At 52.1% G+C, this 15,995-nt stretch overlaps 2 protein-coding genes across 2 annotated transcripts; both read right to left on the bottom strand.

Moving 5' to 3' along the window:
• Positions 1-5,411: 5,411 nt before the first annotated feature.
• On the bottom strand, positions 5,412-7,648 carry LOC103625905 (ankyrin repeat-containing protein At5g02620). Its single transcript, XM_008646301.3, has 2 exons — positions 6,741-7,648; positions 5,412-6,654 (listed from the first exon to the last, which is right to left on the bottom strand). Exons 1-2 carry the CDS (start codon positions 7,372-7,374, stop codon positions 5,585-5,587), a joined length of 1,704 nt encoding a protein of 567 aa, XP_008644523.1. The 5' UTR covers positions 7,375-7,648; the 3' UTR covers positions 5,412-5,584.
• Positions 7,649-13,869: 6,221 nt separating this feature from the next.
• Positions 13,870-14,966, bottom strand: LOC100275407 (uncharacterized). The gene has a single exon (NM_001149484.3). It carries the CDS (start codon positions 14,846-14,848, stop codon positions 14,126-14,128), a length of 723 nt encoding a protein of 240 aa, NP_001142956.1. The 5' UTR covers positions 14,849-14,966; the 3' UTR covers positions 13,870-14,125.
• Between the last annotated feature and the right edge of the window lie 1,029 nt (positions 14,967-15,995).

Genomic DNA, 15,995 nt, shown 5'->3' with positions numbered 1-15,995 from the left:
TTTGACATCTGTCGGTTTTGTTGTGAACGAAGCAGACAAGTGTGTATACTATCGGTATGGTGGGGGCGAGGGAGTAATTTTATGCCTATATGTTGATGACATTCTAATCTTGGGGACGAGTCTTGATGTGATTAAAGAGACAAAAGACTTTCTGTCTAATAATTTTGAAATGAAAGATTTGGGAGAAGTTGATGTTATTCTTAACATTAAGCTACTGAGAGAAGGCATTGGTGGGATCACACTTGTGCAATCCCATTATGTGGAAAAGGTTTTGAGTCGCTTTGGTTTTAGCGAATGTGAACCTGCTCCAACGCCTTATGATCCTAGTAAGCTATTAAAGAAAAATCGAAGGATAGCTAGGGATCAATTGAGATATTCCCAAATAATTGGTTCACTCATGTATTTAGCTAGCGCTACGAGGCCTGACATCTCATTTGCTGTGAGCAAACTTAGTCGATTTGTTTCAAATCCGGGAGATGATCACTGGCGTGCTCTTGAGAGAGTTTTGCGCTATCTAAAGGGTACTATGAGTTTAGGCATCCATTATACCGGGTACCCAACAGTTCTGGAGGGTTATTGTGATGCAAACTGGATATCTGATGCTGATGAGATATATGCCACAAGTGGATATGTGTTTTCACTTGGAGGTGGTGCTGTTTCATGGAAGTCTTGCAAGCAGACCATCTTAACGAGGTCGACTATGGAAGCAGAACTCACAGCATTAGATACCGCTTCAGTTGAGGCTGAGTGGCTTCGTGAACTCCTTATGGATTTACCGGTGATTGAAAAACCTGTGCCGGCTATTTCCATGAACTATGATAATCAGACTGTGATAATTAAGATAAACAGTTCTAAGGATAATATGAAGTCGACAAGGCACATAAAGAGGCGTTTGAAATCTGTCAGGAAATTGAGAAACTCCGGAGTAATAGCGTTGGATTATGTCCATACGTCTAAAAATCTGGCAGATCAATTTACTAAGGGGCTATCACGTAGTGTGATAGATAGTGCATCAAGTGAGATGGGCATGAGACCCACCTAAAGTTTATCATAGTGGTAACCTGTTCTATGTGATCGGAGATCCCGTGAATTAGAATGGTGAAACAAGCTAGTGGTAGACTGAGAGGAAAGACCCTTAATAAGGCTCATTTCAGATGCATATCTTTCCTTACTGTAAGGTAGGTTGGTGTTTACACCTTAATATGTTCCAAGTGGCTTTGTGAAGCAAAGATGTTGTCCTACAGAACATCTTTAGAGGAACATACCTATATGGGTTAACTGCTAGTCACAGTTTATGAGATCTGGGTGGTTTCTAGATACCCATGAAAGGCTATGGAGTTTGACTTATATGCTCCAACCAGAGGGGATGCGTTCAGCAATCTAGTACTGGTAAAGAGTTTAGATGAAACTCATTCCACGCAAAACTGCCAATTCAAGGCCTAGTCCATTGTGCAGTTGTGGTCAAGTGTAGTCTAAGTTCTAGGTGGATGTTCAACTTAACAGTCTCCATCGAAACACCAGTATATCAAACGTTTGAGATGATGAGAGCCTTTTTTGTGTGACTTAGCATTTGGTGGGGATTGTTGGATTAATGTGGGCTTGGCCCAAATTAATATTCAATAATAGTCAATGCTAATGGCCCACTTTAATGCTATGGTGTACTAATTATTTAGTACCATATTGGAAGTTCAAAGGACAAATCAATCAACTTAAAAAGGTGGACCATTGGTGCATCTATTGAGAAGTTGAGAAAAGGATGAAGGACTGCCACACGCGCGCGCGCGCCGCCGCCGCCGCCGCCGGCCGGGCCGTGGCCGTGGCCGTGGCCGTGGCCGTGGCCGTGGCTCGTGGCTCGTGGTAGATCGGACCTTGGTCCGAATATTCCTTTCAAACGGTTGCGCATTTTGCCTGGAGCGATGACCGTCATGATAACCGTCCGTTTCCTGTCTTATGGCTAGTAACGGACGTCAGTTACTGTCATCAGTTTCCAGTTCTAATGCGCGACCGTTTCTGTCCGTTGTTCTTCTCCCTCCTTCTGACTGCCTATAAGAATGGAGAGGGAGGGCTCTTCCAGTGACGCGAATTATCTCACACGAATTGCAAACAACACATTCCCGTCCCATCTTCTGCGAGCATAGAGAGAGTGGGAGAGCAGGCCTCCGAAATCACCGACCGCAGAGATACACTTGCACGGGTGTGCTGGCGATCAGATTTTTGGGGAGCGTCTTTGCGACTGCTCGCGTGATCTGTTTGTCCAGCTGCTTCGTTCACAGCTTGCTGTTCGTCGCCTTCCCGAGTTGACGCGTGCTGCTGTTCTTCTTCCCGGCGACCGTTCGAGGGACTGCACAGCGTACATCTTCCTGCACCGACTTCGTACGGCTACATCGAACAAACACACGAGATGTCTCGTGTGAATGGAGCCACTGATGCCTTGAGCATCGGTCCCTCCGCTGGGTACACTCTGTTCTTCGTATTTGTGCATGTTTCATTGCTGTTTACTACTTATGCGAGTAGTTATACACACATGCACATACATGTCATCACATATATCGCACTGTTTTTCTGGATTAAATTAAAACTAAAAATGCCTAACTTTCTAACAGCGACAACTTGAGAAAGAAAAGGACCATTGGAGAAAGGTTTTATTTAGAATTGTTTGCATTGTAAAGTTACTTGCCAAGCATAATCTAGCCTTTCGTGGTTCTAACAGTAAGTTGTTTGATGATAGCAATGGGAATTTCTTGGGCTTAGTAGAGATGTTGGCTGAATTCGACCTAGTTATTCAAGAGCATGTTCGTCGTATTACAAATGAAGAAACTCAAGCTCATTATCTTGATAATAAGATTCAGAATGAGTTGATACACTTGTTTGCTTCTGCTATTAAGTCTAACATTATTAAGAAAATAAAGAGGGCAAAATATTTTTCTATAATACTTGATTGTACCCCTGATGCAAGCCATCAAGAACAAATGTCCTTAATAATAAGATATGTGGATTTATCTTCAAATCATGCCAGCATTGAAGAGTCATTTCTAGGATTTTTAGATGTCAATGATACAACTAGACAAGGTCTTTTTGATGTGCTACAAAATGAACTAAAGAGTCTTGATCTTGACATAGATAATGTGAGAGGACAAGGCTATGATAATGGGTCAAACATGAAAGGATGCACAAACGGAGTTCAAAAGAAACTTTTGGATTTAAATCCTAGAGCTTTCTATTCTGCTTGTAGTTGTCATAGCCTTAATTTAGCACTTTGTGATATGGCCAACACATGTGGAAAAGCTAAGGATTTCTTTAGAATTATCCAACACATATATACAATATTTGCTAATTCCACTAAGAAATGGCATATTCTAAAAGATAACATAACATGATTGACTCCCAAGTCAGTATCAGCTACACGTTGGGAGAGTCGCATTGAAAGTGTTAAAGCTATCAGATTTCAATGTGCAGATTTTCGGGAGGCTCTACTTTAGGTGCTTTATACTTTTATATTTGTTTAATACTTTCATGTTTGTCCAATTATAACACATACTTTTTTATACTAGGTGGCAGATGCTGACAATGATGCGAAAACGAGCAGCGAGGCTACAGGTTTGGCTAATAACAAACTTGGAGAGTATGAATTTATAGTGGCAATAGTCATTTGGTATGAGGTACTATTTGTTGTCAATATAGTAAGCAAGCACTTGCAAGCCAAAGATATGCTCATTGATGATGCTATTGATAAAGTGCAAGGGTTGGTTTCTTTCTTCAAAAATTATAGAGAAATTGGTTTCTTAGACGCATTACAAACAGCCAAAGACATTGCACATGAGATGGATATTGACACATCTTTTCATAAAAGACGGGAGATTAAAAGAAAGAGACATTTTGATGAGAACCCTGATGAGACAAATATTGCTACACAGTCTGCAGAGGAATCATTTAGAATCACCTATTTTCTACCTATTGTTGATCAAGCAGTTTCCTCACTTACAAGGATATTTGAACAGTATCAAGGCTATCAGAAAATTTTTGGATTCTTATTTAATTCTGAAGTATTGCAATCATTAGATAATGAGAGCCTACATTGTTCTTGTGATAATCTGAAGACTGCCCTAAACAAAGAGGGACAATCTGATATTGATGCTAAAGAATTGTATGCGGAGTTGAAATTTCTTCGGAATTTCATTCCAAAAGAAAAGATGGGGCCTATGGAAATTCTAATTTTTTTTTAAAGCTACATGATTCTTTTCCTAATGCAAGTATTGCTTACAAAGTTCTATTGACCGTTCTTGTGACTGTTGCTTCTGCAGAACAAAGTTTTTCTAAACTGAAACTATTGAAGTCCTACTTACGTTCTACAATGACACAACAAAGACTTACTGATTTAGCCACAGTAGCACTTGAGAGTGAATTGTTAGATAAGATTGAATATGATCATATTGTTGAGGAATTTATTCCAAGGAACACAAGAAGAATGAAGTTGTTCAAGTAAAATTTATGTAACCAAGAGTTTAATAGGTATGCTTTCATAAAATCCATTTCTATGTTGTATTATAATATTTATATTATTATACGGTTAGTTTTTAGTGATTTTGTAAAAAAGGGTCTCTATTCGATAATTTTGTACATGGCCTTGCTTTTTCCCGGCACGGCCCTAACCGTAGCCTCAGTTTGTAGTGCTGGCCTAGCCCGGCACAACTATATTTTGTATTTTACAAAAAACATATATATACATATGTATAATTTATATTCAATATTTAAAACACTTGAGCATGATGTTATACTGGTTAGACAGTTTCACCTTGTGTCTCCCGTCCTTCTTCTATCAGGGCATAAGTTGAAGCCCCACCTCTTGCAACATTCTTTGTCATTTTATGCCGATTTAACTAAATGACCTAACGGGCTAATGGGCTGGCCCGATAGCCAGGCCAGCGTGCCGTGTTTGGGCCGAAACTGCGACCCGTGGGCGTTGGGGCTAGCGGGCCTACGCCAGGCCGTCTATTTGGCAATCTATATGCGGATGTGTGGTTTGTGACGCGGGTTAATTTAAAATAGATTGGACCGTCCGGTGATTTTTTTCACCTTATTTTAAATGCTCTTTGTAATCGTGTTTAAAAGTTTTAGGTTTTCTACACGGATAGTTATCTAGCATTTGATTATATTCTATCCGTTTTAAATTATAAGTTGTTTTAACCTTTTTAAGAAGTCAAAACATTTAAAGTTTAACTAAATTTACACAATAAAATTATAATATATATGATGTTAAATAAGGATTACTATATTCTTTACTAATTATATTTTTATAGTATATAAATTTGATACCATAGATCTGTGTAATTCTCTACATTATTTTGGTCGAATTCGAAATGTTTTGACTCTTTAAAAATTGTAATAATTTATAGTTTAGAATGTCTCTAATAAAATCGAAAAAACTTATAATTTAGAACTGAGGGAATAGATGATTGTTGTTACTAAGGTTTTTTTTTCACTGACGATCTTCGTAACTACTGCACTCCTGTTTAAGTAGTCAAAATAACACATAATATGGCCTGTAGAGAATGGGAAAAATTACACAAGCCGTGTAGGCACTTGATTACACCGGCACGAAGATCACCTCCTTGCCCAGCATGAGAACGACGACGGCCGGTGTGCTGGTGCCGATGGCGATGACAACGTAGGCCGGCCACCGTGACGCGGGTGCCACGGTGATATAGACGGCCGTCATGAGCGAGACGAGCATGGCGAGGCAGGCGATGACGGTGAGCCTGTGACCCCACAAGAGCTGGTCGACCTTGAACCTGACGGGGTCCTGCCAGGCCCAGATGAAACAGAAGACGACGACGATGGAGCTGCACATGGCGACGGTGTTGGAGATGACGAAGATCTGGAACGCGACGTGGTGGCCCTTAAGGGCGATGCCGTCGCTCTGGTTATAGCCGCCGGGCATGGTGAAGGTGGCGGAGAAGGTGACGGTGGCGATGAGGGTGGCGACGAGGATGTAGGTCTCGACGATGCGCTCGAAGTACTTGTCGTCGCCCCTGCGGCTGGGGTAGGTGGCGAGCGGCGGCAGCTGCTGCTTGCGGCACCTCTTGTACTCCTGGTGCTTGAGCTGCCGCCAGAGGTACATCTCGTAGGCGTCCATCTCGCCGGTGTGCAGCTTCTTCTCGACAAGGCTGCGCGCTGTGTGGCCTTTCTTGTCGCGGACGCAGGGGTCGACGCGCCTGTCCCTGAGAAGCAGCAGGGCGGAGTGGACGCGGCTGTTCTTGGCGGCGAGGTGCAGAGGCGTGTCGCCGTGGATGTCGACGCGGTTGAGCAGCTCCGCGGGACGGACGCGGCGGAGCAGGGACCGGAGCGCGGCCGCCTTGCCGCTGAGGACGGAGGTGTGGAAGGCGTTGCGGCCGTCCTTGTCCACCATCTCGGCCACGTCCGGGCAGTGCCGGAGCAGCGCCTTGATGGCAGCCGTCGAGCCGTACTGCGCGGCGACGTGCAGCGGGGACATGCTCTCGAGGTTGCGTTTGTAGGCTAGCTCCGTCCGCTTCTTGAGCAGCAGCTCCACCGCCTTCTGGTGGTCCTTCTGCGCCGCGTAGTGCAGGGCGTTGTTGCCTTGGGAGTCGGTGAGGTCGATCAGATCAGGCATCTTCTCCAGCAGGATCTCCACGATCCCTGTAGCGTGAGCGCGCACGCCATTTTGTTGTGAGCAATTAGTTACTGATGCAGGCGCTCTACATTTGGGGAAAGTTTTCGCTTACGGTGATGAGTGCCCAGCACGGCCTGGTGCAGAGCCGTGCCGCTGAGGGAGGCGGAGGGCAAGAACTTCTGGCCGACCCAGGGGTAGCTGACGATCTTCTCGACGACCTGGACGAGGCCCTCGCGGGCTGCCATGTGCAGCGGGGACTCCATCTGCTCGTTGAGGTCGTGGCCGCGGCTGGGGTCGGCGTCCAGCAGGACCACCGCCAAGGCGCCCCTGCGGTACTGCACCGCCTCGTGCAGCGCGGTGTTGCCCGCCTTGTTGGTCATGATGAGAGGGCTCTTCTTGTCCTCCGGCCACGCTATGGCGCGGTTGACAAGCAGCCTGGCCACCTCCAGCTTGCCCGCCTTGGCCGCCAGGTGCAGCGGGGTGTCGCCGTCGCCGTTCCGGATGACGAGCAGCTCCTCGTTCATGCCCAGGACCTCGCCGGCGAACTCGGCGTGGCCGTGCAGCGCGGCGAGGTGGAGCGCCGTGTTCAGCTGGGGCGTCGTGGCGCTGAGGACACTGGGTTCCTCCGGATCCGCCAGTTGCTTCAGGATCGACACTTTCCCCTGCGTCGCCGCCATGTACAACGCCGGATCCATGTGTATCTCTCCCTCGCTATCCACCATGCGCCTCTCTCCCTCGCCATCCATGCCTCGCAAACTGCTGATCGAACAGTGATCGTTTCTTTCAAGCTAATGTCAGTACAAGAAAGGTATGAGAGGGCCAGGGGCGCATGCAAAAACTAGTTCAGCTGGTGGACATGAATGTTTCAGCACTGATGACAGGGTACCCTAAGGATTAGGACGACAGTTCCTATATATATGACACGAGACGATGTATACTTAACTTGCACTTGAAACTGTCCAGCGAGTGAGGCTGCTTTGCACCTTTGGTAGCATCAAAAGAACTAGTTACTTGCAAAATCGACCTTGGTATAATTCCAGCCCTCCTGCTACTGCATCCGAAAGCTCTGCTTAAGCCCACATGGACCAAGTTTGGCATACGCACCGGATATATTCCAGCTCGCATGATGATGTCATCAACTTATTATCCTACACAAAGAAGACAGGACACCAGAACAGGGATAGGGAACACAGATTGTATCCTACAGTGTAAGTCAAGCCACCCGATCCGACCAACTCGACCTGACCAATGTAACGGACGGGAACGGACCATAATTTTTGACCCGTAATTCACATGCCGGGACGGGCTGTGATTTTTGATCAAAACACGATCCAACCCGAAAAAACCAACCCAAAGCTAAAAAACCCGACCTGTCAAACAGGGAGGCATGGACCGACTCGACCTGACACTAGGTACGGATCGAGTACGGGCCGTGATAAATGGCCCACGGCCCGACCTTGACCCGACATTTGAATAGGTCTAGTCTAAGGTCATTAGACCGACTATATTAGGCCTTGTTCGGTTATTCCTACAGTACGGGTCATTTGAATAGGTCTAGTCTACGGTCATTAGACCGGGACCCGTGGCCGGGAAGGCTTGTGCCACCCTACCTCCTGGAGACAGATGAAAAGTCTCGATCGTAAGGACCAAGGGCAATCCGACGCAGGGAGAAAGAAGGAACGGACACTCACCAGGGTCACACACCCGTGGTCGGGGCGCATCAAGGGCTGAGAGAAGGCGCTGGCGTCCGGTTTTCCCAACGCGACGGCCACCCACCCGTGGAGAACGTCGATGGGAAGGGGATCCGAGGACATCCGCGAGCCCTCCAAGTCAGCCTCCGGCGTCATCTCCCAAAGCGGCAACCGCCGCTCCGCCAAGGGAAGCACCCTACGGCGGTGAATGGCGGCAATCACTCCCGCGGCGGTGAGTCCTCCTTTCCGCAACGCCTCCAGGGCCTTGAGAAGAGGCTCGAGGTTCTTCTGTCTGTCGTGCGGGGTCCCGTAGCGCCAAGCATCGGCGGCGACGGTGACCACTCGCTGGGAAAACGGCGGGAGCATCTCGCCGTCATTCCGGAGGTAGAACCACCGGCGCTGCCACCCTTTATTCGAGGATGCAAGGATGGCGGGAATGTACAGCGACGCCCGCGACTGCCTCAGCTGGAGGATGCAGCCGCCAGCCCGCACTGCCGCACGGACCCTTCTCTCCCCCGTCGGCGAAGCAAAAAGCTCCACGGAAAAGAGATGAGTCCACAAGTCCCAGTGGGGGACGATCCCCAAGTATCCTTCGCACACCGCTACGAAGATGGCGGCTTGCGAGATGGAGTTGGGGCTGAGGTTGTGCAACTCCACCACATAGTTGTGCAGGATCGCCCGCATGAAGCGGCTTGCCGGCACACCGAACCCCCGCACGTGGAAGGAGACGAAGCTCACGACGTACCCTGGCAGCGGGGACGAAGCGGCTCCGCTCGCGGGGGGAATCCACTCCGGCTGCCTCTCATCAGAGAGAGGGCGGAGTAAACCCTCAGCAACAAGATCCTCCAGGTGGTCCGCCGTGACCGTGGAGAAAGGCCATGGGTCGCGCGGCGAGACGATGGTCACCCGGTCGGCCATCACTGAGCAAAAGGGGTGGCGGCGGAAAGGACTGGGTGGACGGTTTCCTTTTCTCTGGCTAAACCTCTCAGGTTGCAAAAACCTAAGAAGGAGGCGAGAAGTGGAGCAAAGAACCGTTGCCAGACCCTTCCTCGAGTATATAAAGACTAAGGCGAGACCCGTTCAACGTTTCACCCGGACCCGCCGCGGGATTCAAAAACTCCAAGCGAAACGGTCGTTCCTCGAATGGCTCGCGCACGCGCAACGGCCGCCCCGCGAACCACTCGCCCCGTCGCATTAACTCTGCGGTGGGACAGGCGGCGCCTCTGGCAGGGGGAGCGAGCGACGCTTCGCCTTCGCCATAATGACCGCGTCAAAAAAGGTACGCCACGTCATTCGATTTCGTATCCTTTTCCTCTTTCTCTCTCTTACAACAGGGACCGGGAAAGGGGGATGCCCCGAAAAGGATCCTTCTCCGTGAAGGAAACAGGCTCCGAGCCTCCCTACTGATTAGAGGTTCGAAGGCTGCCCCCTTGGAGGGGTTTAACGGCCGCCTCAGAGCGCGTGGGCTCCACACCCACTACTGGTCAGAGGTTCGAAGGCTGGCCCCTCGGAAGGGTTCAACGGCCGCCTCAGGCCACTCGGGCTCCGCGCCCACTACTGATCAGGGGTTCGTAGGCTGGCCCTTGAAGGGTTCACAGTCGCCTCAGACATCGAGCGAGGGATGACCCTGGGTACGTTCGATACATAACCAAGGCTCGGGCTACGCTCCCGAGGTACCCTAGGACATTTCCGAGACCAGCGGGAACGATCTTGTAACGGAATCCCGTCAGAGGGAGGCATCGAGCCCTCGGACCCCGTCGACAGGGGACCGGGTCCGGCAGATCACCCGCAGGTACTTTTGAGCGCGCCTCCGGGCCTCTAGCCGACCCCTAACAAATGGGGCACGGGCGCCCACTCGGATTACCCGCCAGCAGCTCACCGGAGACACCATGTTCGGCGCCCTCCGAGGGCAACATGGCGCTTTCCCCCCTCCTCCTTGCGGAAAGGCGACACAGGGGCGTATGTAAAAAAGTCGAGTCTGTACTTGACCGTCCTCTCGCCCTGTGCAGAGGCTCGGGGGCTGCTCTCGCAAACCTGGCTCCGGCCAAACCGTTGACAGCGTCAACATACCAGCCCGAGAACTTGGGACCCGACCGTGCACCCGGGCTACGGCCAGCTCGCATGAGGGAACGACCAGACCAGCCGAAGCATTGCGCGAGGCATTAAGACCTCGGAGGAGTCAAACCACTCCTCCGAGGCCTCGGGGGCTACACCCGGCGGGTGCACTCGCGCGCACCCACCGGAACAAAACGCAACCGAGAAAGGCTGGTCCCCTTGCAAAAAAGTGCGACAAAAGCCTCCAAGCGAGTGTTAACACTCCCTTCGAGGCTCGGGGGATACTGTCGGGGACCATAATTAGGGGTACCCTCAAGACTCCTAATTCTCAGCTGGTAACCCCCATCAGCACAAAGCTGCAAAGGCCTGATGGGTGCGATTAAGTCAGGGATCGGTCCATTCGAGGGACTCGATCACGCCTCGCCCGAGCCCAGCCTCGGGCAAGGGCAGCCGACCTCGGAGGATCTACGTCTCGCCCGAGGCACCCCTCCAGCGACGAACATACTTCCGGCTCGCCCGAGGCCCAGTCTTCGCCAAGAAGCAACCCTGGCCAAATCGCCACGCCAACCGACCAAATCACAGGGGCATTTAATGCAAAGGTGGCCTGACACCTTTATCCTGACGCACGTCCTCCAGTCGACAGAGCCGAAGTGACCGCAGTCACTTCGCCGCTCCACTGACCGACCTGACAGAAGGACAGTGTCGCCTCCGCCGCTCCGACTGCTGTGCCACTCGACAGAGTGAGGCTGACATGCAGCCAGGCCCGGCCTCAGACACCGTAGGGAACTCCGCTCCGCCCGACCCAGGGCTCGGACTCAGGCTCAGCCCCGGAAGACGGCGAACTCCGCTCCGCCCGACCCAGGGCTCGGACTCGGGCTTAGCCCCTGAAGACGACGAACTCCGCTCCACCCGACCCAGGGCTCGGACTCGGGCTCAGCCCCTGAAGACGATGAACTCCGCTCCGCCCGACCCAGGGCTCGGACTCGGGCTCAGCCCCTGAAGACGACGAACTCCGCTTCGCCCGACCCCAGAACTCGGACTCAGCCCTAGCCTCAGCCGACGGTCTCCGCCTCGCCCGACCCAGGGGCTCGGACTCGACCTCGGCCTCGGAAGAAAGACTCGACCTCGACCTCGGAGGAGCCTCCACATCGCCCAACCTAGGGCACGGACCGGCCACGTCAACAGGAGGCGCCATCATTACCCTACCCCAAGCTAACTCAGGCTACGGGGAACAAGACCGGCGTCCCATCTGGCCCGCTCCGCCAGATAAGTAATGATGGCGCCCCGCGCGCTCTATGACGACGGCGGCTCTCAGCCCCCTTACGGAAGCAAGAGGACGTCAGCAAGGACTCGATAGCTCCGACAGCTGTCCTTCCGTCAGGCTCCAGCGCTCCTCCGACGGCCACGACACCACACGAACCGGGTGCCAAAACCTCTCCGGCTGCCACGATGGCATGTACTTAGGGTGCTAGCTCTCCTCCTCTAGACACGTTAGCACTCTGCTACACCCCCCATTGTACACCTAGATCCACTCCTTACGCCTATAAAAGGAAGGACCAGGGCCCTCTTACAGAAGGTTGGTCGCGCGGGGAAGAGGACGGGACAGGCGCTCGCGTGAGGCCGCTCGCTCCCTCCCGCGTGGACGCTTGTAACCCCCTACTGCAAGCGCACCCGACCTGGGCGCGGGACAAACACGAAGGCCGCGGGATTTCCACCTCTCTCTCGCTCCGGCTGCCTTTTTCCCCCCTTTCGCGCTCCGTCTCGCGCCGACCCATCTGGGCTGGGGCACGCGGCGACATTTCACTCGTCGGCCCAGGGACCCCCCCCCCCGGTCTCGAAATGCCGACAGTATTATATTTGGCAACATTGAAAGTAAATTTAACTTCTTGCTGATTCTTTTGAATCAGATGCAAAGAAGAACATGCATAATGTTAAGTATGTGCTGGTCAAACAAGTTTGGTAGTATATACCTCTATGGATTCATCGTCCAAATTATCGCGCCCCACTAGATGCATCGTCCAAAGGAGACTCATTTGTAGCCGATGTGTTTGGCACGGGTGGCTCCGTATTCGATTCATGCGAGGGAAAACTAGGGGCAGTATATTTCTCATATGAACACACCCATTCCTTAATAAATTCATCTACGTATACCTTTAAGAGTTCTCCTCGATGTTCCATGAAAGCCCTAAAAGATGGAGCCTGAGGCGGAGGTAGGAGAGATGTTATATCGGAGTCATAAAAAATATCGAAATCACTAAAAAGTATGTTGGCGTCGATCTAGACGCTAATCACCGGAACGAACCACCTGGCGGTGCTTTCTGTGGAGACGTGGACGATCCGTGATACAGAGATGGACAGTTCGTGACTTGAGCGCAGGAGCGAATCCTTTTCTGCACGTTTTCGGACGGTCCGCGTCTGGGACCGGAAAGTCCGCGATGTTAGAACTATGCGATGTTAGAACTATGAGTGCATTTGTTTCAATAAGTGAACTTGTATCGGATTGTAGCGCCTGTTTCGTATGGTATCTGCTTGGACACCTGTCTTGAACTTATTTCTGTGCCAGACTACTACCTTTGCTTGTTGGACTGCATTACCACCTTTTTTGGTACCGTGTGCGCAGTGGTCTGGATTCTACAGCAGGTAGTTCTTTCCTTGCACGATGTATGCCTCACATATTGCTTTGTGTATGAGAAGCATGTGGCGTGTGCGAACTTCATATCTTGTCCATGCATCCCATACGCCTGCAGAGCAAGTGAGCAACACGTGACCAGAGCTTGAGAGCTTCCATGGCAACTTCGTTGGTGCGCTTGTTCTAACATCGTGATTCGTGCAGCTGCTGGCACTTGGCGACCAGAGTTGCTGTCAATATTGACATCTTCATTGTCATGTCAAAGTCGAAAAAAACATCCATTAAATGCTTGGATCATGCTGATGCCGAACTGGATCGCAAATCCGGGACGGTGTTAAATGGCCGAAACTGATAGGCAGCATGCCCACAGCTGCTCGCCTGCTGCAAACGCTGGAGCCAGAAAAAAGATCTCCCGGAGCAATGGGGCCGCCCGCCCACAAGTATTATTATCCCCACGTTCTTGCCACTGATTATTGTCTCCAAGTCATCATTATCTTCCCGTCAACACGATTTGTTCAGTAAAACCACCGAACCAATACTGACGTCATACCAAGTCTCACTCAAAAGTCAAAAAGAGGAGGGGAAAAAAGTAGTAGTAATAAAGAAGCAACTTTACGGCGCGATCCAAATCGATGGAATCGTGATCATGCCGTCACTTCCCTTCCCTTGCAACGATAGGAAGACGCTGCGATAGATTAGGCCTTGTTCGGTTATTCCTACAGTACATAGATTGGATGGGATTGGAAAAAATTTAGAACAACTTTGACTTGTTTGGGATTTAAACCCACCCAATTCCACTCAATCCACATGGATTGAGAGCTAAACGAACAAGCCCTTAGGTGGTCGGGCAAGGAATTGTAATTTAATTTGACTCGATGAATTGCTTCTTGATTGAATAGGCAAATTTACATTCAATAATCTGTACAATTGATATCCAATTCCGGGAGAACCCCAAGTGAACGAAAAGATATGTTCGTCTCCCCTGCTTCAAATCCAATCTGCAAGCTTCTCTTCCTCGTTCTTGCCAGCGAAGAGGAGGCATCATTGCATTTGGTCCTTGGAGCATCGATTCGAATCCTATTAGTAGTATCAGTAGCACTAGCAGCAGCAGCCGACGGGCGGCTACCGGCGGCCGGCCAGGCGGTTGAGCCAGGCGTTGCGGAGCTGGAGCTCGACAGGGTCGCCGAAGCACTGCGCCCGCGCGAGGCAGAAGTGCGTGCAGAACCCGGCCGACGAGCGCACGCGGCAGGTGGAAAGCACGTAGCACGACGCGCGCTCCATGCCGCGCGCCTGCACCACCAGCCCCCACACCTGCCGCGCCGCCTCCGAGGCGGCGGAGGCCCCGCCGCCGTCCGAGGCCACCTGCTCGACCAGGATGATCCCGTCCGGCCTCCGCGCCCCGCCTGGCCCCCACCGGCGCCGCACGTCCGGCCAGCTCTCCGGCGCCGCGGGCTCCCGCCGCACCGTCACGCGCTCGCCCTCGCCGCTGCTGAACAGGTGCACCAGGAACGGCGCCTCCCCGACGTGCCGCACGATCTCCGCGATCGAGTCCCGCATCCACCTCTCCACCTTCTCCTCCCCGACCTTCTCCGACACCTCATCGTCCTCCCCTCGGCCCAACACGGTCCCCGGCAGCCCCTCGTCCTCCTCCCGCCGCTGGAGCTGCAGGCCGCCGCGGGGAGGCGTGTCCGCGCCCGCCGCGCGCAGGCGCACCGACGGCGCCCCCCGCCGCGTCGTCACGGGCACGAGCGGTGCGGGCACCCGCGATCGCGGCCGAGGCAGCGCCACCGACGACGACGACGGCGACGCTGGCCCGTAGCCCCGCACGGTAGGCGCCGCCGCCATCGCACGCTGGACCACCGATCCTGCCGCCGCGACCTCCTGCGGTAGTTGATAATCCGAGGCGCCGGGAGCGGCGGCGGTTCCGAAGTAGTAGTAGAATTAGCACGATCCGAGACGAGTCACCGGCGACGAACGGGTGGGGCGCGTAGAAATAGGTTGCGCGAGGGGAGAGAAGTCTCCGACGCGGAACCGCCCGTTCCGCGTGGCGTCCTACGTGGACGCGAGTTTGGGATCCCGTGCGGGCGAGGAGGGTCTGTTGGTGGGTATGTGGCCGATCGGCGGGCGACGATTGGTGTGGATCCGTGGTCGGTGTGCTGCGGGGGCGAGGGAGCGTGGGGCGCGCGGGCTCGCGCGCCTCGGCACGCTCCGGCACGCAGCGGGCGGGAGGCGGGCTCGAGGCGTGGTGGACGGGGCGGACAGCTCAGCGCACCACGTCACGGACACGTCGGACGGTGGGCGGGGTTTCGGCCTTCCGCTTCGCACCACGGAACCATCGTGGTGACGTGTTTGGTCGGGCTCCGGACCTCCGGTGGCTGCCTAGCCGAGAGCCAATGTGGGCCTGAACCGGCCTGCGAGCTAACGCGCACGGCGTGGCCGCGTGGGGATCTCGTTTTGCTCGTGATCCTGGCGCGCCCGCGTCTCGTGAAACACGGGCACACTCTGGTGCGGGTTTTCCAAATCTTTTTTTCTCGCTTTTCCAAGGCAGTCGGTGATACGCAAACTCCACACCATCTCAATTGTTTTTCTAACATGTGTTTATATCAATATGATGCACGTTTGCGCTAGTATGCATGTCATGACAAACAATTTGAAATGAAGTCAGGGCGTAAACAGTACCAGTGCGTGAACGCATACTCACATGCACACCGTAGTATGGAATTTGGAGTGATGTCACGTGCTCACACAGCTACGTGGAGGTATCCGGACAATAGCAAAGCTAAATTAAGGTCTTGTTCGTTTGTGCTGGATTGATGGGTTGGAACGATTTCTAACCGGATTGCTTCTCTAATTTATATAAACTTTGATTAACTGGAACGATTCCGGGTGCAATCCGATACAAACGAACAAGATCTAAAGCAGATTAGAGGGGTATGCTCTTCTTTTGTAAACGCATAGGCTTGTGCCGTACAAGGTATAGGTATATCACAAA

The sequence above is a fragment of the Zea mays genome, chromosome 5, assembly GCF_902167145.1.
Source record: "Zea mays cultivar B73 chromosome 5, Zm-B73-REFERENCE-NAM-5.0, whole genome shotgun sequence".
In the NCBI taxonomy this organism is placed as follows: Eukaryota; Viridiplantae; Streptophyta; class Magnoliopsida; order Poales; family Poaceae; genus Zea; species Zea mays.
The sequence above is the reverse complement of the archived record's forward strand: the minus strand, read 5'-3'. Positions and strand labels throughout refer to the sequence as shown.